Source organism: Telopea speciosissima, chromosome 1, assembly GCF_018873765.1.
Source record: "Telopea speciosissima isolate NSW1024214 ecotype Mountain lineage chromosome 1, Tspe_v1, whole genome shotgun sequence".
NCBI classification, from domain to species: Eukaryota; Viridiplantae; Streptophyta; class Magnoliopsida; order Proteales; family Proteaceae; genus Telopea; species Telopea speciosissima.
The window spans coordinates 6,640,310-6,661,974 of NC_057916.1; the positions used below are offsets into that span (position 1 = coordinate 6,640,310).

A 21,665-nucleotide genomic window follows, 5' to 3' on the forward strand; every position below is an offset into this window, starting at 1 on the left:
AACCGTAACTCAACCAGTAACCTTCTCTCTCTCTCTTTCACAAATGGCTTTCATTCGGGCCTGTCTTTTATTCATTTCCACAGTAACTTGTGAACTCCATTATCTTCCCCACCCCAACTCAATAAAGTTCTGCAAATGGCCGTCTCCATCACAATTCAAACTTTTTCAGAATCACTTTGGCCATTACTGATTAGCAACTTAACTACTTAAACTCCTTCGAAACACAAATTTCACAAGCACAAGTTCATCATAGGATTACAAGCATGGGTGCATTGGTCAATGAGGCCTCCAATATCGCAGAGCAAAGCAACATTGAGAACAGTAGCCGAGCCCAGAGGACCCAATGGGTGCTTAATGCTCCTAACCCACCTAGTCTGTGGCGTGAGTTTGTGGAATCGATTAAAGACAACTTTTTCATTGATCATGGAAGCATGTTCTCCTCCTCTTCAACACAGAAACAAAGATGGAGATTTGCTATTTGGGTCTTCAGGGTCTTCAGGGCTTTGTTTCCAGTCTTTGATTGGGGTCGGAGTTACAAGCTCTCAAAGTTCAAGAGCGATTTAATGGCTGGCCTTACTCTGGCAAGTCTCAGCATTCCACAGGTGAGACTTTCCCCTTTTTAATTTCCCTTTCTATTCTCACTTCAATTCACTATCTCATGTTTTCCATTTTTTTTGCAGAGCATTGGATATGCTAATCTAGCAAAGCTTGATCCACAGTATGGGCTATGTAAGTAGCTTCTCAATATACAGAGTTACAGACTTGAAACTTACTGTGATTCTGCATATATATTGGTCCTTGATTATGAAAATTTCTGGGTTTGTTTGGAGATAGATACTAGTGTTGTCCCACCTGTGATCTATGCTTTAATGGGGAGCTCAAGAGAGATAGCCATTGGACCTGTGGCTGTGATCTCTCTGCTTTTATCTTCCATGGCTCAGAAAATAGTGGATCCTGTGAGTGACCCAATTGGTTACAGAAAGCTTATCTTTACTGCAACTTTCTTTGCTGGCACATTTCAAGCTGCTTTTGGATTCTTCAGGTGGGTGTTGGATTTCAAGTTAAGAAGTGATATAATTAAAGGATTACTGTTCCTCCTATTGAAATCATAAACAAATGGATCGATGCTTGCAGGTTTGGATTTCTTGTGGATTTCCTCTCACATGCTGCCATTGTTGGGTTCATGGGAGGTGCAGCCATTGTCATATCTCTGCAACAAATGAAGGGACTACTTGGGATTAGTCACTTCACTGATAAAACAGATGTGATCTCTGTCATTGAGGTTGTTTGGAGATCAATTCATACTTCAGTAAGAACACATCGTTCATATTTATAACTAATTTCATTTCTTCTGGTCACAATTACTTCTCATGATAATAATAATCTTTGTATTGTGTCTTATCAATACCAGTGGAACCCTTTGAACTTTCTAATTGGATGTTCTTTCTTGATTTTCATCCTGATGATCAGATATTTGGTAAGTAGGCTTTTTATAATCTGGATTCACTATTGGACTAAAATTATATCTAATAGGAAATTAATCATCATCTGATCAGGGAAGAAGGAACAGGAAATTCTTCTGGTTACCAGCAATTGCTCCTCTCATATCTGTCATCTTATCAACTCTCATAGTGTTCCTGACAAGAGCAGATAAGCATGGAGTTAAGATACTAAAGCACATCAAAAGAGGCTTGAATCCCAGTTCAGCAGGTCAGCTACAGCTAAAAGGCCCACTTGTGGGAGAGGCTGCTAAGATTGGATTGATTTCTGCCATTATCGCTCTCACGGTGCTCTCTCTAGATATCCATTCATGATGAATGAACACACCCTCCATTAAATAAATTACAAACCAGCATCAATTTAGCTTAACCAATTAGTAAGTATTTCCAGGAAGCAATGGCTGTTGGGAGATCATTCGCAACCATAAGAGGGTACCATCTTGATGGGAACAAGGAAATGGTGGCCATGGGGATGATGAACGTTGCAGGATCTTTAACTTCATGTTATGTATCAACAGGTATGGAAATCAAAAGCTTAAGCTATTAGGTGGAGAGACCCAACTAGTATACCATACGAAGTCATCTAAGGTCCCAGAGTATTCTAATTGGAATATTCGATCCTAACATTCTCCAACACGTTTTGCCTATCTTTTGAGTGGTAGTACACATGGTGGGTCTAATGGCTTTGATACCATATTGAAACATCTAACCCAAAAGCTTAAGCTATTAGGTGAAGAGACCCAACTGGTATATGAAGGGATCTAATTAGGTCACAGAGTTTTTCAATGTGAGATTATTCCAACAATAAGCATGTAAAACATGTTTCACTTTGTTTCATTGGCTATTTTTTTGTGTAATCTTGAATTAGTCAGGCTCCTTCTCTCGGACGGCCGTCAATTTTAGCTCCGAATGCCAGACGGTGTTGTCAAATGTTGTGATGGCGGTGACGGTGCTCATATCATTAGAATTGTTTACTAGACTCTTATATTTCACTCCCACTGCCATCCTTGCTTCCGTAATCCTATCTGCACTGCCGGGACTAATTGACATCAGAGAAGCTTACAATATATGGAGGGTGGACAAACTGGACTTCCTTGCTTGCATTGGAGCCTTTTTTGGAGTGTTGTTTGCATCAGTTGAGATTGGTCTTCTAACGGCAGTGAGGATTTTCTTCCTTCATTCTATAATACCACTACTTGCTGCATTATTATCTTGTATGTGCATGCATGCGTTTGAACAAAAAAGTGAGGTTACAATTTCTTGTTCACCTATTTGGAGAGAGAGAGAGAGGGAGAGGACCGTGTCTTCTTCACACATGGTAAAGAGAAAACTCTTAATCTATAAGATCCGACCTTTGATTGGACTGAAAGAAGGTCTTTCAGATTTCAATAAATAGGGTATGAGAGTTAACGATGGTCATGTTTCCTTCACACATGGTAAAGTGAAAACTCTTAATCTACGGGATCAAACCCTTTGATTGGATTGAAAGAAGGTATTTTAGATTTTCATAAATAGGGGGGTGAGAGTTAACGATGACATTCATTATTTTAGGAGTTTAATCATAACATCAAATCACCTTGGATGAAGAGATTAATTTTATCTTCGACCATATCAATGATGTGATCCCATGATTGAAGTCTTGTGTCATCATTATACTCTCATTCCTTATTTATGAAGTCAAAATTACATTTTTCTAATACAATCCGGTGGTAAAGATGATCATGGCAAAATAATTCTTCCTTTTATCTGGTGAAGGGAAACTCAATTGTTTACAAAATGTAAAGTATCAAGTGCATGAATGTTCTTACAAGGTTCTCTGCTACAAATTCTCTGACACTTTGAGAAAAAAAAAATCTTCACTTGTGAACTGTGATGCAACTATTGCTAGTTTTATGTTAGGTCCCCCAAACAGTACAATTCTGCGGATAAAAGTATATGGAATATTGCAGCCTAACATAGTAAGGATTAGAATATAAAATAATATTTAGTTTTTGTATTATAAACATTATATTATAGTAATAATGAAGGGTTAAACGGCACTTAAGTAGGTTAGGGTGTGCCATTGGATGGACATGGGTTAGAACGGAAGCCCATGATAAAGCCCAACTAATACTTGGACTAATGGGCCGAACACGGTAACAGCCTCTACTTAATTAATCGGGCTGGGTTTTCAGGGTGCTAGGTAGACCGAGCCACGCATGAATGTAGGGTAAACCGAAGCATAGATTGACTAAACAATCAAAGAAGAAGAAGCTTAATTAGCTACTAAACCTCTTAATTTCCTTCTTTTTATCTTAAATTACAAGTCAAGAGGTGGATCCCATTAGATGATCAACTCTTATTTTCACATGTGATCAGATAAAATATTACACATAAAGTAGATATAAAATAAGGGTAAAGGCTGGGCACACCGGCAGTCCGAGTCTCTCTCTGTCTCTCTATACTCATATTTATATTTTATGTTCAAATGTTATCTGTGCTGGGGGCACAGGCTGCACCCAGACATATGGGGGTAGATGAAATGACCACCTTGCCCCCTTGAATGGCAAGCCCATGTGTCTGAACGCAGGCTGCGCTGTGGCACAGAGAACAGCAGACCATATTTTATTTATGATGACAACAGTACAGTTCAATGGGTTAACCATTACTTTGATCACTGAAGCAACCCTATATGTATATGGGTTTGGAAAATTGCAGGTAACCATCTCCTTTATGAAGATCCTACTAATTGCCATCAGACCACATACAGAAGTCCTTGGGAGGCTCCCTGGCTCTGATATTTTCTGCAGCATTACTCAATACCCAATTGCTGTTAAGATTCCTGGCGTCCTCACAATCCGCATTCACTCTAACTTTCTTTGTTTTGCCAATTCCAATTTCGTAAGAGAAAGGTACAACAATGTAGTATTTATTTGCTTCATTTCACATTGAGGGAGAGAGAGAGAGAAAGAGAGTACATATCATTAACTCTGTTTTATTTTAGGATAATTAGGTGGGTGATAGATGAAGAAAAAGAAGTGAAAGAAACAAAAGGGAGCATTCAAGTAGTAATCCTTGACTTATCTGGTATTTTCTAATCTGATGCCTAAACCCTAAAACCAAGTTTATTGGGAAAAGAGATAAAAGAAGAAAGATACCCAATTTCAAGTCAGTGTTGAATAGTGGGTTTTATTCTGGTGGCAGGCATGAGGAACATTGACACATCAGGGATTCAAGCTTTAGAAGAACTGCAAAAGAAGTTGGTTTCTCAAGGTATAGAGGTAAGGCTTTGATCTTATGTTCCAATCTTAATTTTTCTATATCAGTTGACATCTTCCGGCCCTTTCTCACACTAAAGGTTCTAAAAATGTTGATTGTGCTACAGTTAGCCCTAGCCAGCCCTTGTTCGCAAGTGATTCACAAGTTAAAATTATTTAAGTTTGTCGAGAAGATTGAAGGAAGAGTCTTCCTTACGATGGGTGAAGCTGTTGATGGCATATGTTGCGGGTCTAAGATGGTTGGCCCCTAAGAGCTAGAGGCAAAGCTATGTGATTTGATATTATAACCATATGACGTAAACCAAATAAGACAAAGAGTAACTATCTATATGATATTGAGTTTTTAATTATGATGTGTTATAGCATTTCTGTCCTCTATTGTATGACCATTGACAAAGATTGTTCAGTGATAGTAAAAACCTAGTTTTACCCCGATCCAATCTGAATCGTAATTGGCAGGGACTGATTCATCACCAATTCCTGAGTTCAGAACCTTGACGGTATGTAACTAAGAATGTTTATCTCTTTTTTATTAAAAATTAGATTCATAAAATAAAAATAATTACAAAATAAGTATATTTAAAATGTATTTTACATCCATAAATATAGGTTTTGAAAAGATTTACTTAATCGCCAAATTAGTTAGTGCTCGTCTCGCCCAAATAAAAAATAGAATTAAATTTCTTAAATACCTTTTGACATCATTTCTTTTCATAACTCAAGGCTAAAAATAAGGCTTATAAGTTTAACCATTGGGCTAAATTCATACCAGTTTCACAACTCGTTGGATTCCCTCTTCTTTTTATTTGGTGGAAAACTTCAAGAGACTAACAAAAGAGGTGCATAAGGCTAGCGAGTTGACAAATATAAAAAAGCGTTTACCTTGGACCATAATTAATTAAAATGGGTTAAGAAAAAAACTTTGGTATGGTGTGTTTAAAATGGTTCTGAATTTGAATGGCATGCTAAGAAATACAGTCAAACATTTTGAACATGGTAAAAAAATGAAAAACGGTACAAATTAAATGTTTAGATTTGAAAAACAAGAGAAGCTAAAAAAAAAAGAAGAAGACAAATATACATATATAAATCTTGGGGCTCTAAATTATGTCTAAATAGTTAAATATTAATGTTTTATGTGAAAATATTAATATTAAATTTGTTTTTGGAGAATCAAAATTAAGTGTTTTTTTAAAAAGTGCCTTTTTTCACTAAAAAAAAATGTAAAGCATGTTTACAACGTTTGGTTCAATTAAAAAAACCCAATTGGGGGATCGATTAGGCTTCTGACAGTTAGCATGGTAAAAAACGGATGGGCCGGATGGTCCATCTAGATAAGCCAATTGAGTCACTTTTTGGACGAAAATATGGGTTGGTCTACTCTTTTCATGGGCCAAGGCACCAAATCAGGCCCAAGTGTCCAAAACCCAAAGGATTCCGAAAATCGAATTAGGAATCTGGGGTTTTAGGGCCTCAGGGTTTCTCAGAATCCAATCGTCCTCGTTTCTTTTTCTTGCGGAACACCCTTCTCCCTTCTTCTCTCCGGTCATTCTCCATTTCTATTGCGGAGGCCTCGCATGTGTGTCCCAAACGTCTGAAGCCTGAAACCTCAAAGTTTCTAGGTGCCAGTCCCGTGGCTTGGTTTGCAGAATAGTCTGGACTCTCACACCCTGCTTCAATCTTGAAATTTGCAGAAGTTAGAAGTTCCAATCTTAAACTTGAACCTCTTCCTCAAGGAATCGAAGATCCTCAGGTATGTGTTCGTAACTGCCATTTTCCTGAAAATAATAATGTTGTTGACACTTTCTCATGTAGTTGGTGGACAGAGCCCAAGCTGGTTATTGACTTTGCAACTCCTGCTCAGTTATCAATTTCTTCCCTTTTTTCCTCCCTCCTCTATATTTTTCTTTGTCAATTACATCAACCTACACTGCCGTCAAGTACTATATAATCGGAATCTCAATCCGCGATATTAACTTACAAGTCCATCAATTATGAAGTTCGGAGGCGCATCGACCCAGGTTGTCGAAATATTGTTTTCATGGAGTATGCAGAAATTTTAATGGGCTTCTTGGTTACTCTGTCCGTTAACATCGCATAATGAAAATATAGTACAGTTTATCCTTAGAATCATTTTATTCTAAAAGCACATCCACTAAGGCCAAAGCCACAAAGCTGAATTCTCCCGATTGTATATAATCTACTATTACTTTGGGATCAGTCAACATCATAATTTCCATCAGACCAAGTTCCTTTGCCGTGAGCATGTCATCTCAAACCGCTATGGCTTCAAGAAAATGTTCACAGTTTGATTTGATTACCCATTCAGCTGCAATGTTGTGGGTTATGCTGGTGATGAGTGTCGTGGTAAATATTGAGAATTGAGATAACTCATGACTCATTGGCATGAAAGCTACCCTAGCATCCGCGGGAGGGGAGGGTTGGGGTTTGGGGGTTGGGGTTTGGGGTTTGGGGTTTGGGTGCTAACTTAAAAGCTTTAAAAATTCCACAATACATACATGTTTTACTTATTTGCCTTATTATAGAGACAATGGTTTGTTATTAAAAGCAATTTGGTTTCAGGTTAAGCAAAGATGATAATGGACTATAGCTCCTGTTCTAAGCACATGTGTCTTATCTTTCTTTGGGAGTTCTGAATCACACACAATTGAAGTGTGTATTTACATTTATATATTCATGTATAAAGACATATCAAAGAAACCAGACTTGAGCTCTAGAAGTGAGGCCAGTCGATGTGCTGTGCTACATCACACGTGAAGAGCACATGACTCTAGTCTTCTTTAGCAGTTAAACAAAGACGACCTGTATCCCAAGAAGGTTGAATGTGCTTGAAGCCTAGAAGTCCATGGTTAGTAGGATCTGATTGAAGTATTTCGATAGAAAAATTTCTGATTAGGCAGAAATGGGAGAAACACAAATTGGACTAGACTTGTTTTGTGGTTCTATTTGTTATTTGCAGTGGTGATGCATGGAGCTGATGACTATTCAAGAAAAAGGCCACAGCATTAATAGATTTATAACTGGACAAAACCAGTACTCTTCCATCTCCTCATGGAATAATTATTTGTAAGACTTGTTTTGGCATTCCCTGATCAATGAGCCTATTGGTAAGGCTCTTTTTCCATTGTCCTATCACCCACTGATATGGTAAGGTCACCAACTCTTCGACGGCGGGAGGTGGTTGAGACACTAGAATGGTGTAATTGGGTAATGATGGATTGATGGTACCCAATTCATTCCCAATTTTGACCATTGTGCTTGATACTGTGGTTTCTGACAGACTATCTGTTTAAGGGTTCCTAGAGAGGTATGGATATCCTTACAGCAAGGAGAGGCTGATGAAGGGCAGGAGGCATTAAAAATATTCCCATCTAGGAAATTCACTTAATTTTTTTGCCCAGATTGCATTGGGTTGGGTAAGCAAATTCCAAGCAAGCTTGAATGGTGATTTTCTCAATCCCAGGCCTGCATCCACATTATTTTGACAATTTTACCCATTATGTGTAAAATCACTTGCTCCTTTCATTAGATCCTCTCCTCTCCAGAATTTGGCTTGTGGGGAAGTTTCGAAGCTAAATTCTTGAGCAGGGGGAAAGTGGACATCTTTTGGGTTGCTAGAGCCGAGGTGGTGCTTTTAATCAAAACTGTCCTGCCTGCCTGTTCGATGGCACCATATTCCAATCATTCATCCAGTTAAAAGTTTTTCCATCATAAATTCGAAAGGAGAGGTTTTTGATCTAGGTATGACCAATCTGTTACTTGGATATTTGGATGATGTGTCAAGTGGCTATATATTGAGACTTCAGTATCCCTCTATTGACACCCTAATCAGTGTTCCTGCTAAAATAATGCACCCCACATTTGCTAAAATTAAGATGCGTTCTCTCTTTCATGTTTGAACATTTTCTCATTCTGGTGATAGAAGTTTCACTTCTCAAACACAGTGGTTTGGTATATCTTATTGTTTTGGGAGGACTGAAGAATTCAATTTTTGGTCAGAGTAATGATGTGGTGCACTACTGAGAAAATCAGTTTGGATTTCACTCATGCCCAATTGATGGTACAATGTTGTGGTTGGGTGTTAGATCTACGATAAGACACATTAAAGAATTTTTTTTTTATAATTAGATTGGTGTTGCACCTTTTATTAATTTCCTTTAGGGACTATACGGATGACTACCAGCCTTGTGCGTTTGATGGATGTAACATACAATGTTTTGTAGTGACATTAAGTTTACCTCCTTGCAGCTTCTAGAAAGATGAACTTCAACAATGTTAAAGTTCCAAAGATGCCAGGGGGAGGTGCTGCTTCTGCTCTTCTTAAGGTGGGAGTTATTGGTGGCCTTGGTCTGTATGCAGCACTTAATAGCCTCTACAATGTTGAGGGAGGACATCGAGCTATTGTCTTCAACCGTCTAGTTGGTGTTAAAGACAAGGTCTTCTTTTTCTCTCTTTCTCCCCCTATATCCCTTTAAGCCCCACCCCTTTCTTGTACATACAAGAGATGGAGAAGCTATATTCTTATTTCTCATTGTTAGTTGCCTGAATATTACTCATATCCATTGTTCTAAAAAATTTTCCTCATTTTTCTTTTCTTTAGTTCTAACAGTTTCCCATGTCCTCCTTTAGTTTCATTATTCCATAGATGCACTACCTAATTTTTTAATTAATTTTTAAGTTCCTATTTTATTGTGAATTAATTTTATTTGTTTTGTCCTATAATATGTTAAATTATTCTCCCATTGTGACATTTGTAAGCTTGTTTTGTAGCCAATCAAGCAGCGATCTCTTGGCCCAAATAAATCTATAAATATATAGGCTGGACTAAACCCAAGGCCTCAGCCAGGCCCTGAAATTGTCGGGTGGGCTTCGGTTGGGCTTAGGCTTGCCGTTCCAAACTTGCACTCCTAAGCCTTAATCAGTCGGTCTCATTAGTCTAATCGGCAGACCAAAACTAACTCGGTATATGGAATTGTGTCCCTGGCCCCAACCAAAACTGGACCAACTAATAAGGAGTAGGTTGGTCTCCGGTTTAACTGGTCAGTTTCTGTTCAGTTTTTCTGGTCGTGTTATGCTATTGTCTTCTGGTTTGGTTGTTCACTAGATCTTGAAGGTGGATTCTTTAGTTTCCTTGTGATAAGATTATGTTTATTTTAGAGTTTGTAAGTTCTGTTGTTATATCTCAGTGGTGAATGTTTGGTTGCCTTTTTCATGATGAACTGCAAATCGTATTAATCTTTCCAAATGCTGTTTACACCTTGGAAAGCTACGCCTAAGATTGCAAATGTTCTAAGAAAAGCCTCAAAATTAGACATCATGTGTACATAATCACAACACTGCCCAAAAGAGTAATTTTCCTTTGTACTTTCTAGATGTTATTACAGCAGAAGCTTCTTTGAGGGACATTACCTGTATCGTTTCACTGGGAAATTGGTGAACCCTTGGTGGAATTCTGCATGTTGGGAAATATACATAGAGTATTCCACTGGGATAATATGATGCAGAAAAAAATTGCTATTTGCTGCTGATATCAAAGGTATCTGGTATCATCCATGGTTTTCAAGGCATCCCATTTGATGTCGCTTAGGTGATGAGGTAGTCCTCAATGGTCAAGGAGACTGGTTGTCTCAGAGTTCAAGGTGTGGAAGGATGCAGAAGCTACTGCAGAAGAAGAAGATTGCAGCAGCACCAGCCCCAGCTGCTGCAACTGCTGCTGAAGGAGGAGGAGGGGGAGGGAGGGAGGTGGAAAGGGGTGATATCTGTTCTGTGCTCCTCCATCTTCGACCATCCCCTTGCTGTTATTGGGTGGACCTTGAGAAAGCTTTTGGTCTGTTGACAGGCTGATCCTCTGATGAATCATTGCCATGCTTGAATTACAAAGGGAGAAAGGAAGAGGGGCGGAGGGTTTGGGTTTGTTGAAGGGAAAGGGCGGTCTCATTTCTGACATGGGTACAGAAAAGTATAGACCTTGACCCCAAAAAAATGAATATTACAGAATCATTGTGAAGAAGGACTTAATGAGATCTACTATATTTCATGGGGGTGGCTTTGTTGCCTGGCCATCGCTTTCATACAGTGACAACTGTGGTACCATGTGCTACTTGCACGTGGAGCCCTTGTTTCTTGGTTTGCATTCCCATGCCAAGGTAGCATGTTCCATGGACAGCCTTCTGTCTTTTTATGCAAGAGTCTAATGATCAGTCTATTTACAAGCCAGAAAACTTAAAAAAAAGGGTGTGCCCAGTGAACGAGGCTCCTTCGACTGCGGGGTCTGGGGGGTCATAATGTACACAGCCTTACGCTTGCTTCACGGAGAGGCTGTTTAAGTTGTTTCAACCACATCTTATATCGTGGGTGGGGTGCAGCTCATTCCTGTTTCATTGATCATTCCGAGGAGCCTGAGCTTTTGGTCAGCTGCTTCTGTGGTAACCTATATGCTTAGTGTAAAGATGACACCCACTTGCAATCCTTTGGAGTTTTTGGGAGAAATTATATGTTCTCCGATGATAGTTCTTTGTCTAGTAGAGAGTGGTAAAGCAGCTTTTCTTTTCTATTTTTTTTCGTTTCCTATTCAAATTTTCTTCTGTGCTGAATGCGGTGCTCTTTATATGAAACCTATGAATGTATTTAATTGTTTCCTACCTTTTATGTCTTTGGCTTAGATTTCTGGTGCCCTGCATAATTTGAAGTGGCTTTTCTATGCGCTCCATTTTGAGGAAAAACAGAAATAAAATTGTAATTTACTTTCAAGGGGGAAAAATTCTTTATTATGTTTTGCGTAGTTTTGCAAATTTCTGACTATTGTTTATCTGGCATTTAAACAGGAAGGTTGAGCTTTAAAAGCTGAGTGAAACTTGTTAGAACTGTTGCAGTAATACTGAGTTCACTAGACCCATGCTTTATAACTATAATCATACAGTAGAAGCATGATCTGCTTTCTATTAGTTTGTCAATTACCGACGGTAATTTATTTTCTCTGATGATGTAAAGTGGCTTTGCATACTTGCAGGTTTATCCAGAAGGAACACATCTGATGATCCCATGGTTTGATAGGCCAGTGATTTATGATGTCCGTGCACGTCCTCATCTTGTGGAGAGTACTTCGGGAAGCCGTGACCTCCAAATGGTACCTTGTTTTATTCTGCTGTATTTTTATTTTCCTAGATTGCCAATTTTGCTGTCGAAGTCCCAGGACAAGGCTGAACTAGGCCCTATTTATCTTTGACTTACAGGCCTGGTTCTAGCCTTCTAGGTTGGGAATGCAGCTTGCTGGTTTCAGAATTGTTTTAGTTTATGCAGTAAATTTTTGTGTCTGTTTGGGAACATGTGCATTGGATAAATCTTGAAAATTCTCATGCTTGAGCAACCATTCAAGAACACATGTAGTTTTATATCAAATATTAAGATCAAGGGTATGGATTGTGTTAAGAAGTATAACCTATTTCCCGAGTCGAGAATATAGGATCATTTATGATCCATGTAACATGGCTTTTGTTGTTTGTTGGGCTTATTTTATCTTCATTTCAAAATTATCTTGGTTTCTATTGTATTTTATATTTTGTGCAGGTCAAGATTGGGCTTCGAGTGCTTACACGACCTGTGCCAGACCAGTTACCTACAATCTATCGAACTCTTGGGGAGAACTATAATGAGAGAGTCCTACCATCCATAATTCATGAAACCTTGAAAACTGTGGTAGCACAGTACAATGCCAGTCAGCTTATCACTCAGAGAGAGGTAGGTTATATGGCCTTGTCTTTGGAGTAAGTATATTATATTTTATTATTATAATCCTAAATGCTATTTTAAGTTTTTAACAGTGCTAAGTGTTTACAAGCACAATCTGAACATCGATTTTATTTTGCGGGAGCCTGGCACTTAATAAGAGAATTCAGGATTTCAAATTTCTTGTCCAAAACATGCTTCCTTGGATGATTGCAAGAATTCAGTCTAGTATTTGTTTTGTTCAAATCTATTTAATAGAGACATACTTCTCCTCTTCTTCTTTTTCCATCTGTGCAGGTATGTTTGTGTTAGATGCAGGTGGGGGAAGGATTCAATAAATTTTTCTTTTTCATTTTTGCTGGCTGGTTACTTGCTCCTTGTGTGAAACTGATTTTGTTCCCTTTATATGGCCTTTGCCTATGGTGCTTGGTGAATCAAATTTACCTTAATAAAGGAATTGAAATGCTTATTTCTTATTTGATTCAAGAAAGGGAAAACAAAGGAATGTTAAGGCGTTGTTTTGTTTTTCTGTAGGCTGTTAGTAGGGAAATACGAAAGATATTGACAGAAAGGGCAGCCAACTTCAACATTGCCTTGGATGATGTGTCCCTTACGAGCCTTACATTCGGAAGGGAATTTACAGCTGCAATTGAAGCTAAACAGGTTGCGGCCCAGGAAGCTGAGCGGGCCAAATTTGTGGTAGAAAAAGCGGAGCAAGACAAGAGAAGTGCTGTTATCCGGGCACAGGTTACTTACTGTCTATTACTCTTCTTTATCTTCATAATGTTCTTGGTCTTTATGGTCATATTTGGATTCATCTCATATTCTTTGTTTTTGATACCAGGGTGAAGCTAAGAGTGCCCAACTGATTGGTCAAGCTATTGCAAACAATCCAGCATTCATCACCTTGAGGAAAATTGAAGCTGCAAGAGAAATAGCACATACAATTTCAAACTCAGCAAACCGGGTTTTCTTGAGTTCAGAGGACTTGTTGCTGAATCTTCAGGAGATGAATTTGGAGAGCGGGAAGAAATAAATGCTCACATCATAAACAGCGGGATTCATACATTCTTTGTTGTCAACAAGAGTTCCTTTTGGTGGACTGTGTCATTGAGTTGAGACAATTTTCCTGGTATGATTTTTTTCATCACTAGACTCTAGCAATGGTTTCTTTTGTTTTTATTGTTTTTTGGGTAATGATGGTTTCTTTTGTGGGTATGAATATTTAAAGTAGAGTTTGTCTGAGTGACACCGCTAAATTGTATTTTTGGAATTTAACTTTACTTCCTTTTATCCTCGACTTATTCATAGAGCACCTAAAATTAGGTTTTAAATGTAAAATCAAATCACTTTCCCAACCTCACTTCACCCTCTTCTTCCATCTGTCATCAACTTCAAACATGACTGGTTCTGGGACTTCTTGCTCCAACCATTACTATTTGCTAATGGGAATCTAAATGTCACTTGCTCTTACCAATCACATCTTTAGCCACCACAAAGAAACGTGGAGCCAAAAGATTGGTCATAGAAATCAACTTCTAAATAACCGAAGCTGGGAAAATAAACATTAGAACAACAATCGTCTACTCCATTTCCACCCCCCCCCTTCTTTTTTGTGCAGAGCACGCTAGTCTCAGCTGGTTTGGTCTTAAAAGAAAGGGTAAATTGCATTTAAGATATCAAACGATTAGGAAAACTACGATTGGAGTAACTCTCGTTTAAAAAATCTGTGTGGGGTATTTTTTTTTAAATTTATATATTTAGGCAAATTATGCTTGGGATACCTAACATTTAGACTATGTTTGGATGTCAAGAAAAGAAAAGAAAAGAAAAAAAAAATTGAATACGCAGAAAGAAAGACAAATAAATCAATCATCATCATTTTTGTCACATTATGTTTTTTCTTTAACTTGCATCCAAACATAGCTCCAAATTCTGTACCGAGTGTACCTCACATCAAATTCTATGTTTCGAGTGTTGTATAAATATTATGGGCAAAGAGAGTGTTACCTGGTCATGTACTCTTTGCACGAATGTGAGGGCCAAAGGAAGTTTATGCAGGGGAATCAATAGAATTGGGATTTTTTATTTCTCAAGGGGCAAAGCAAGACTTTCACGTATTCCTGTGTCTGGGTGCAGAAACCACACAATCAAGTAGTGTTTTTTTCTCTAATAGGAGTAAAAGATGCAAAGTGGTTCCAAGAAGAAGAGAGAGGGGGGGGGGGGGCGCCGGGAAACCCAATCCCAACTCGGAGTATACGAGTTATTCTTATATGACAGCAACTCAACGTAAGAGATTCTGCTACGTGTGCATGTTAAGAAAAGAAAAGAAAAATGATAAAAAAGACAAAATTACATAGCTTTTGAACTGTTTAAAATCGAAAAATGTTTGATGTTTATCAAAAAAAACAAAAAAAAAACTAGTAATCGATGCATATACACAGAAGGGGCAAGGGAGAGGGGAGGGACTTGTATGGGCATTCAACTGAAAATATGACTTTTTTTTTTTTTTTTTTTTTTTTTTGGGTAGAACTGAAAATATGACATACGAGTACGGGAAAAGGCTTAAGAAATTGAGGACCGCTAACAAAATGGGTTTTGGGTCCAAGATTTTAAACTATCAACGATTCCTGTGAATAGAGGTTTCAAACTCCCGCCGGTCTGGTTTTGTTTCTACAGCGTCTGTAATAGGGTGCAAGTTTGGCTTTGTCGGCTCAAACCCGCCCAGACCTATCCTGAGTTCGAACAAGACCTGGGCTGAGATACCGTGGTCAGAGTTTTAAATTTCTGGCCTTGAGTTAGGGTCAGATCAGGTCAGACCAGGGTTGAGGCATCGGGCTCAATTTTAAGTTATACTGTAAAATATATATTATAAACTTTAAACGTCATACACATATTGTCATTTAATTTATTATATATGAAGATAATAAGTAATAATTTTCTCTATGATCAGGGCCAATTAGGGTCAGTCCAGCCCAACCTTGAGGGCAGGCCAGGGTTGGATTTTCAGGCCCTAAGTCAAGGTAGGACTGGACCTACTAAAGGGACTCAGGGTTGGGCTGGGGTTTTAATAACAATTGGTTTGGTTTGTTTCTGATACCCATTATTTGGTGAAAAAATCTTACCAAATAAGCTCAAACATCCAAGGCTCCACTCCAACAATTTAAGTTAGGGAAAGAGGGAGTTAGTTGGTTCCAAGTATGAGACCACCAAAACATGGCTAGTCAATTCAAACCATACTACACTCCCTTATTCCATAACGAAGCAATTAAAAATAGTTACAAGGAAAAATAAAGTGGACTAGTGGCCTGATTCACACACGTATACAAATAAACAGTGAAGAGAAGGAACAAAAAAGGATTGAAAATATTCTCTTCATCTTCTCCTTAGCTAATGTGTGTGGTATGAGCAAGAAAGAGATTGGGACATGATCGAAAGGGAGAAAGAATATGCCTGCTATCATATTTTTTTAGAATTACAAAGAATTAATTAAGTACAGATTTTGTAAAAAAGCACCCTGGACCTCCCAACACATAGATGAAGGGAGGGTCTCTCTTCTAAGGGGCTTACACCTATATAGAACGATATCTAGTATTTTCCAAAATACTCTTCGGAATTCCATTTCTTTGGCTGCGAGCCCGGATAGCATGGAAAGTTCTTGCAACCCGGGTAGTAGCAAAATTTCATCGGGCAAAAGACAATGATAAAAAAGGATGAAGGGGTCGAGTGTTTTGACTTAATTGTGTATATGGGAGGAGAAGATTTTATAATGAGGAGGTGGGTTGGACTGAAAATCTAAAGAAAAGAAACGAATACATGCATGGTTAGGCATATATATGTTTGAGTTAGCCTATCAATACCATATATCAGCCATGAAACCTTTGTCTTTTTTTTAATAATAAGATAGAAGAAAGGTAAGAAGTACAACAGGTTTAATAACATAAGAATGTGAAACACTAATCTTGATCTTCTACTTAAAAGGGAAGGAACTTTGTTGACTGGCTCCTGAGCCTATGCCTCATATATAACTTCTTTATTATTCTAATATATAATATGTGGATGTGATTAATTTATGCCATATTAAAAGCAAATCTCAGTCTCTCCACTGAGGACAACTCATCAATAAATGAATGGACAGGAAAGAAAGGAAGAACTAATTGCAGATCTTGTACACATGTCAATTGAAATTGCATGGTAGCCATTGGTGTATACTAACCTGATAAGACCACTTGGGAAGTTTGCTTCCATTTGCAGCTCCCATGTGACCCAACAGTATCACAGGTGAACCCCACTCAATGAATTGAAGAATCAGGTTCAAAGACTTGAAATTTTAAATTCAAAGACATGGAATAAGGAAAAATCTAAAACAGAGTTCTTACTTTGGCTCAAGCTACCACTATAAAGTCCTTTCCTGGCCTTATCCCCTTGCACTCACAATCAACTTGTCAGCAATACTTGTGCTTAGTTTGTGAATGTGTTCGTGTGTGTGTCTGTGAGAGGGAGAGTGACAAAGGAGACAGAGAGAGACCTATTTCCTATCGGTTCTTCCAAACACTTGAAGTAAGCATGGGTTCCTTGCCCAATGTGAGCTGTGATGTCGATCAACAGCAAGACATTGAGCACACCAGTCATGTGGAGAGGACCAGATGGGTGCTGGATGCACCTGAGCCGCCTAGTCGTTGGTGTGAGCTCATGGACAAGTCATCTTCATCTTTCAGAGCTAAACTACAACTTCGATCAGTGGTGGTGTTCTTGGAAGGCCTTTTCCCAATCCTCAGTTGGGGTCGTAATTACAAGTTTGAAAAGTTTAAGCATGATTTTCTGGCAGGTTTAACTCTTTCCAGCCTTAGCATTCCACAGGTGAACACAAGTTGATATAAGAAATTGTTCTTTTTTCAACCCCTTCTCACTACCTTATGTTGGCTCTCTCTTCCTTTACTTCCCTTTATAATCTGTTTTAAATATCTTGCAGAGTATTGGATATGCAAGGTTAGCAAACCTTGATCCTCAATATGGGCTCTGTAAGTAGCTTGCTTTTATGTTACTGTAAAACACTTTTCCTTCTCTTTTCAACTGTCGACATGGGTTGTTACAAGTCTATAACCTATGATGACGTGGCTCTATCATGAAGATCCTACATGTATTATTTTTGGTGGGGGAGGGGGTCATATATTTTGTATAGTATGTGTTGACACTACCGAATCTCACATCTTCTATTTTTCCAAAGAAGAAAATTCATCTCTTTTTCTGTAGGAGAATTCTATTCCAGCTTCAAAACATGCCTTTTTGTTGCTTTCCCCAATTAGAATAATTCTTGTCATCTCTTTCAATGTTTTCTATTATTATATATTCTGAATGAGCATCCTTTTTTTTTTTTTTTTTTCGAGACTAGAGTTGAAGAGATCTTAGGTTAGTTGAAATTCCTTATAGATAAGCATCCCATTAAGTATGTGATATCATATGGGATCTGTTTTGATTAGACACTAGTGCTGTGCCACCTCTGATCTATGGTTTAATGGGGAGTTCAAGTGAGATAGCCATCGGACCAGTGGCAGTGGTTTCACTCCTATTGTCTTCCATGATTCAGAAAGTAGTAGATCCTGTGGCTGATCCCATAACTTATAGAAAGATTGTCTTCACCACAACCTTCTTTGCTGGTACCTTTCAAGCTATGTTTGGACTGTTCAGGTGGTCTTCTTCTTCTTCAAGTGATTAATTTGTTGACCCTTCCATTTATTAATGCTTAACCTCATAAGATAACATGTTTGTCCTTTTTTGCTTTCTGTAGGTTGGGTTTTCTTGTGGATTTCCTATCACATGCAGCCATTGTTGGGTTCACTGGGGGTGCAGCAATCCTCATATGTATGCAACAGTTAAAGGGTCTACTTGGCATCAGTCACTTTACTACCAAAACTGATGTAATCTCTGTCTTAAAAGCAGTTTGGAGATCAATCAATCACGAAGTAAGAAAGATAAAGAGCAACTAACCCTGTACATATTTTTAAGAGATAATGGAAGTTACTTTTTTATTCATATAAAGTTTCCTTTTAAGCCCTCAACAGTTTCTTTTGTGTCTTCTGCAGCAGTGGAGCTCCCTTAATTTTTTCCTTGGCTGCTCATTCCTGATTTTCATCATGATCACTAGATTCTTGGTAACCAAAACCAAACTTGGAATATTGCTAATTAGTTAATCATTTGTTGTTATTTATCCAGGTTAGTTTACTGATGTTTGGAATCCCCCTAATTTGCAGGGTAGAAGGAATAGAAAACTCTTCTGGTTACCTGCCATTGCTCCTCTTGTATCCGTTATTTTATCAACTCTAATAGTTTTCCTAACAAGAGCTGATAAGAATGGAGTTCTTATAGTGAAACACATTAAAGGAGGCTTGAATCCAAGTTCAGCTCAGCAATTAATGTTCAAAGGACCACATGTTGGAGAAGCAGCAAAATTTGGATTTATCTCTGCCATCATTGCTCTCGTGGTGCTGCTTTAAGTTTTTTTTATCACTCAAGCATACCAAAAATTGATATTTAATTTCCTTAACCTTCTCATGACCTTTCTATGCAGGAAGCAATGGCTGTCAGCCGATCATTTGCAACCATAAGGGGTTACCACCTCGATGGGAATAAGGAAATGCTAGCTATAGGCATCATGAACATTGTGGGTTCTTTAAGTTCATGCTATGTGGCAACCGGTGAGTTCCTCAATATACTTAAGAGATTACATCAGGTGAAGCATTTATGCATAAGATTATAAACCATCCATTAGAACTCTAATGGAGGGGATTTCCAGTTCAACTGGAAGGACAGTCTCAATGCCGTATACAGGTGAGTACTGCATTACCCTAGTAGAAGTACATATGGATGTTCTAAAAGCCTATAATACATAGGGTAACTTGCCAGCCCAATCATTATTCTTTGCAACCATCTTTACTAAGATTCTTTTGGTGTCCTTGTTATACTCTTCGACCACTCCATTAGTCTTTGGTCGGTACAGTGAAAACCTATGTCTTTGGATACCTAAACAGTCACACATTGTCTCAACTTCTTTTCTAAAGTGAGGGTCTGGATCAGATAGTTACTCTTGTGGCATTGCTTCATCTGGGTAAATTATATATGCAGGTTCTTTCTCACGCACAGCAGTTAATTTCATGGCGGGCTCTCAAACAGTGGTCTCAAACATGATCATGGCTGTAATGGTGCTTATATCATTGGAACTATTCACTAGGCTCCTATATTTCACTCCAATTTCCATCCTTGCATCAGTTATTCTATCTGCACTTCCTGGACTAATAGACATACATGGAGCTTACCACATTTGGAAGGTGGATAAACTAGACTTCCTTGCTTGTATAGGAGCTTTCTTTGGGGTGGTGTTTGCATCAGTGGAGATTGGTCTTTTAGCCGCGGTAACTTGTTCCTACTTTTCGTTTAATTATATATTCTCTTTGGGGGGGGGGGGGGGTTTACATCTCAGATCCAATTCAGGTATAATGGCGAGAGGAGAGGTTTTTATTTTTTATTTTTTTTGGGTGCTATGACAGTCTAGTATAGAGAGAGTTTGAAAACTGAGAAATTATAGTTAGTAAGGATAGGGGCTTTTTTATTTCATTAATAAGAGTTGATGAAACTTAGTTTTTTCATGACAATCCTAATACCTGCCTTGAAACCCATATGAAACCATGGGCAGTGATTAGATCAGAATCCAAAAGAAACAATTTTTAGATTTGGATAATCTCTCAGATCATTGTTGGAACTTAGGATTCAGTCAGTGGTTGAAGATATCTTGCATTTGTCATCAAATTTTAGAGCTTGTTCTTTTCATTATATTCTTAGGGAGAACAATTCTGTTGCTATTGCTGACTCCTTAGAAAGGAAGACCTTGTTAGAAGCGTGTACAACAGTATCACCAAATTCCACTCCACGTTCTAATGAATAAATTTTATTTTTCAAAAACAAAAAGATCATTTTTGGAATTGCAGGTAATAATTTCATTTGGGAGGATCTTATTGTACACAATTCGACCACGTACAGAAGTCCTTGGAAGGCTCCCAACTACCAATATCTTCTGTAGCATTAGTCAATATCCTAGCGTTGTGAAGACTCCTGGCATCCTTATAGCCTGCATACATGCATCACTTCTTTGTTTCGCAAATGCCAATTATGTGAGAGAAAGGTAGGTGCGTTGTCTTTATATACTTGATGAGCTATTTCCATCTAATATCTCAAAGTTTTGGGTTGGACCCTCCAACATATGTGTGTGTGTGTGTGTGTGTGTGAGAGAGAGAGAGAGAGAGAGATTCATTGAAATGAGGTCCTTATTTCTTGTTTGTTAATTATTTGATTTAGGATAGTGAAGTGGGTAATGGAGGAAGAAGATCAGCAAGGAAAGAAAACAAAAACAAATGAAAAAGGAAGGATTCAAGTAGTGATCCTTGATTTGTCTAGTAAACATCTATACCCAGCATATCTATCTCGATTTAAAAATAACTTTCATAACATGACCAAGTGATTTCAATCTCTCTGACTGATGGGTTTGGGTTTCTGGTGATTACAGACTTGATGAACATCGACACTTCTGGAATCCATGCATTAGAAGAACTACATAAGAAACTGGTTTCCCATAGTATAGAGGTAAATTTTTTGGTGATCGATCTCCTATGTACAGTTGAAGATAAGATCATATAGTAGTTGACATTTTGAAATGTTCACGGTACTTACCAATTAATCTGTTCTGTTCCATTGTGAAGTTAGCTATAGTCAACCCATGGAGCCAAGTTATTCAAAAGTTAAAGTTGGTCCAGTTTGTTGAGAAGATTGAAGAACGGGTCTTCCTTACTGTTGATGAAGCTGTTCAAGCATTGCCTTTAAAATACCAAGGACCAATTGATGACCTCTCCCCTTAAGAAAATGTACAGTAAGCCAAAAAGAAGTTACTTCCAAAGGCTTATACAAACACAACCTTGTATATGAAGATAATTCCTAGCCATAGGTAGGGGCTGTCTGTTACATGCTTTCTTAACCACGAAACATGGTGGCTAAAATGTTCCCTTCTGGCTAACATTCCTATAAGATGTAGGTAATATGAAAAAGCTATTTACATCATTGTATTATAAATTTATAATTCATAAGAATGATGATAATAATAAATTCAATAGCAGTA

At 38.1% G+C, this 21,665-nt stretch overlaps 3 protein-coding genes across 4 annotated transcripts; all 3 read left to right on the top strand.

Annotated features, from left to right (window-relative positions):
• Positions 1-215: 215 nt before the first annotated feature.
• Positions 216-5,118, top strand: LOC122664196 (low affinity sulfate transporter 3-like). Of its 2 annotated transcripts, none has more exons than XM_043859918.1 (12): positions 216-602; positions 681-729; positions 835-1,042; positions 1,135-1,309; positions 1,412-1,477; positions 1,557-1,787; positions 1,891-2,017; positions 2,372-2,658; positions 4,197-4,390; positions 4,483-4,565; positions 4,683-4,759; positions 4,864-5,118. In XM_043859918.1, exons 1-12 carry the CDS (start codon positions 264-266, stop codon positions 5,005-5,007), a joined length of 1,980 nt encoding a protein of 659 aa, XP_043715853.1. In that variant the 5' UTR covers positions 216-263; the 3' UTR covers positions 5,008-5,118. The 2 variants fall into 2 exon arrangements, 1 of the variants encoding a protein (XP_043715853.1); XR_006333308.1 differs by having other exon boundaries at positions 221-602; positions 4,483-4,582; positions 4,690-4,759.
• A 1,141-nt stretch (positions 5,119-6,259) lies between these two features.
• LOC122664204 (prohibitin-1, mitochondrial) lies at positions 6,260-13,660 on the top strand. Its single transcript, XM_043859928.1, has 6 exons — positions 6,260-6,509; positions 9,026-9,213; positions 11,787-11,903; positions 12,344-12,514; positions 13,037-13,249; positions 13,347-13,660. Exons 2-6 carry the CDS (start codon positions 9,037-9,039, stop codon positions 13,536-13,538), a joined length of 870 nt encoding a protein of 289 aa, XP_043715863.1. The 5' UTR covers positions 6,260-6,509; positions 9,026-9,036; the 3' UTR covers positions 13,539-13,660.
• Positions 13,661-17,038: 3,378 nt separating this feature from the next.
• LOC122648605 (low affinity sulfate transporter 3-like) lies at positions 17,039-21,408 on the top strand. Its single transcript, XM_043841819.1, has 12 exons — positions 17,039-17,362; positions 17,475-17,523; positions 17,983-18,190; positions 18,291-18,465; positions 18,586-18,654; positions 18,754-18,984; positions 19,071-19,197; positions 19,625-19,911; positions 20,485-20,678; positions 20,852-20,949; positions 21,060-21,136; positions 21,253-21,408. The coding sequence occupies exons 1-12, from the start codon at positions 17,069-17,071 to the stop codon at positions 21,406-21,408; spliced, it is 1,965 nt and encodes a 654-aa protein (XP_043697754.1). The 5' UTR covers positions 17,039-17,068.
• Positions 21,409-21,665: the final 257 nt, after the last annotated feature.

Coding starts and splice junctions, on each gene's coding strand:
- LOC122664196 (XM_043859918.1), top strand. CDS start 264: ATGGGTGCATTGGTCAATGAGGCCTCCAATATCGCAGAGCAAAGCAAC. Junction 1,478..1,556: donor TCCTGATGATCAGATATTTG/GTAAGTAGGCTT, acceptor TCATCTGATCAG/GGAAGAAGGAACAGGAAATT. Junction 4,391..4,482: donor TCCAATTTCGTAAGAGAAAG/GTACAACAATGT, acceptor GTTTTATTTTAG/GATAATTAGGTGGGTGATAG.
- LOC122664204 (XM_043859928.1), top strand. CDS start 9,037: ATGAACTTCAACAATGTTAAAGTTCCAAAGATGCCAGGGGGAGGTGCT. Junction 11,904..12,343: donor GAAGCCGTGACCTCCAAATG/GTACCTTGTTTT, acceptor TATTTTGTGCAG/GTCAAGATTGGGCTTCGAGT. Junction 13,250..13,346: donor GTGCTGTTATCCGGGCACAG/GTTACTTACTGT, acceptor TTTTGATACCAG/GGTGAAGCTAAGAGTGCCCA.
- LOC122648605 (XM_043841819.1), top strand. CDS start 17,069: ATGGGTTCCTTGCCCAATGTGAGCTGTGATGTCGATCAACAGCAAGAC. Junction 18,985..19,070: donor CTGCCATCATTGCTCTCGTG/GTGCTGCTTTAA, acceptor CTTTCTATGCAG/GAAGCAATGGCTGTCAGCCG. Junction 20,679..20,851: donor GCCAATTATGTGAGAGAAAG/GTAGGTGCGTTG, acceptor TATTTGATTTAG/GATAGTGAAGTGGGTAATGG.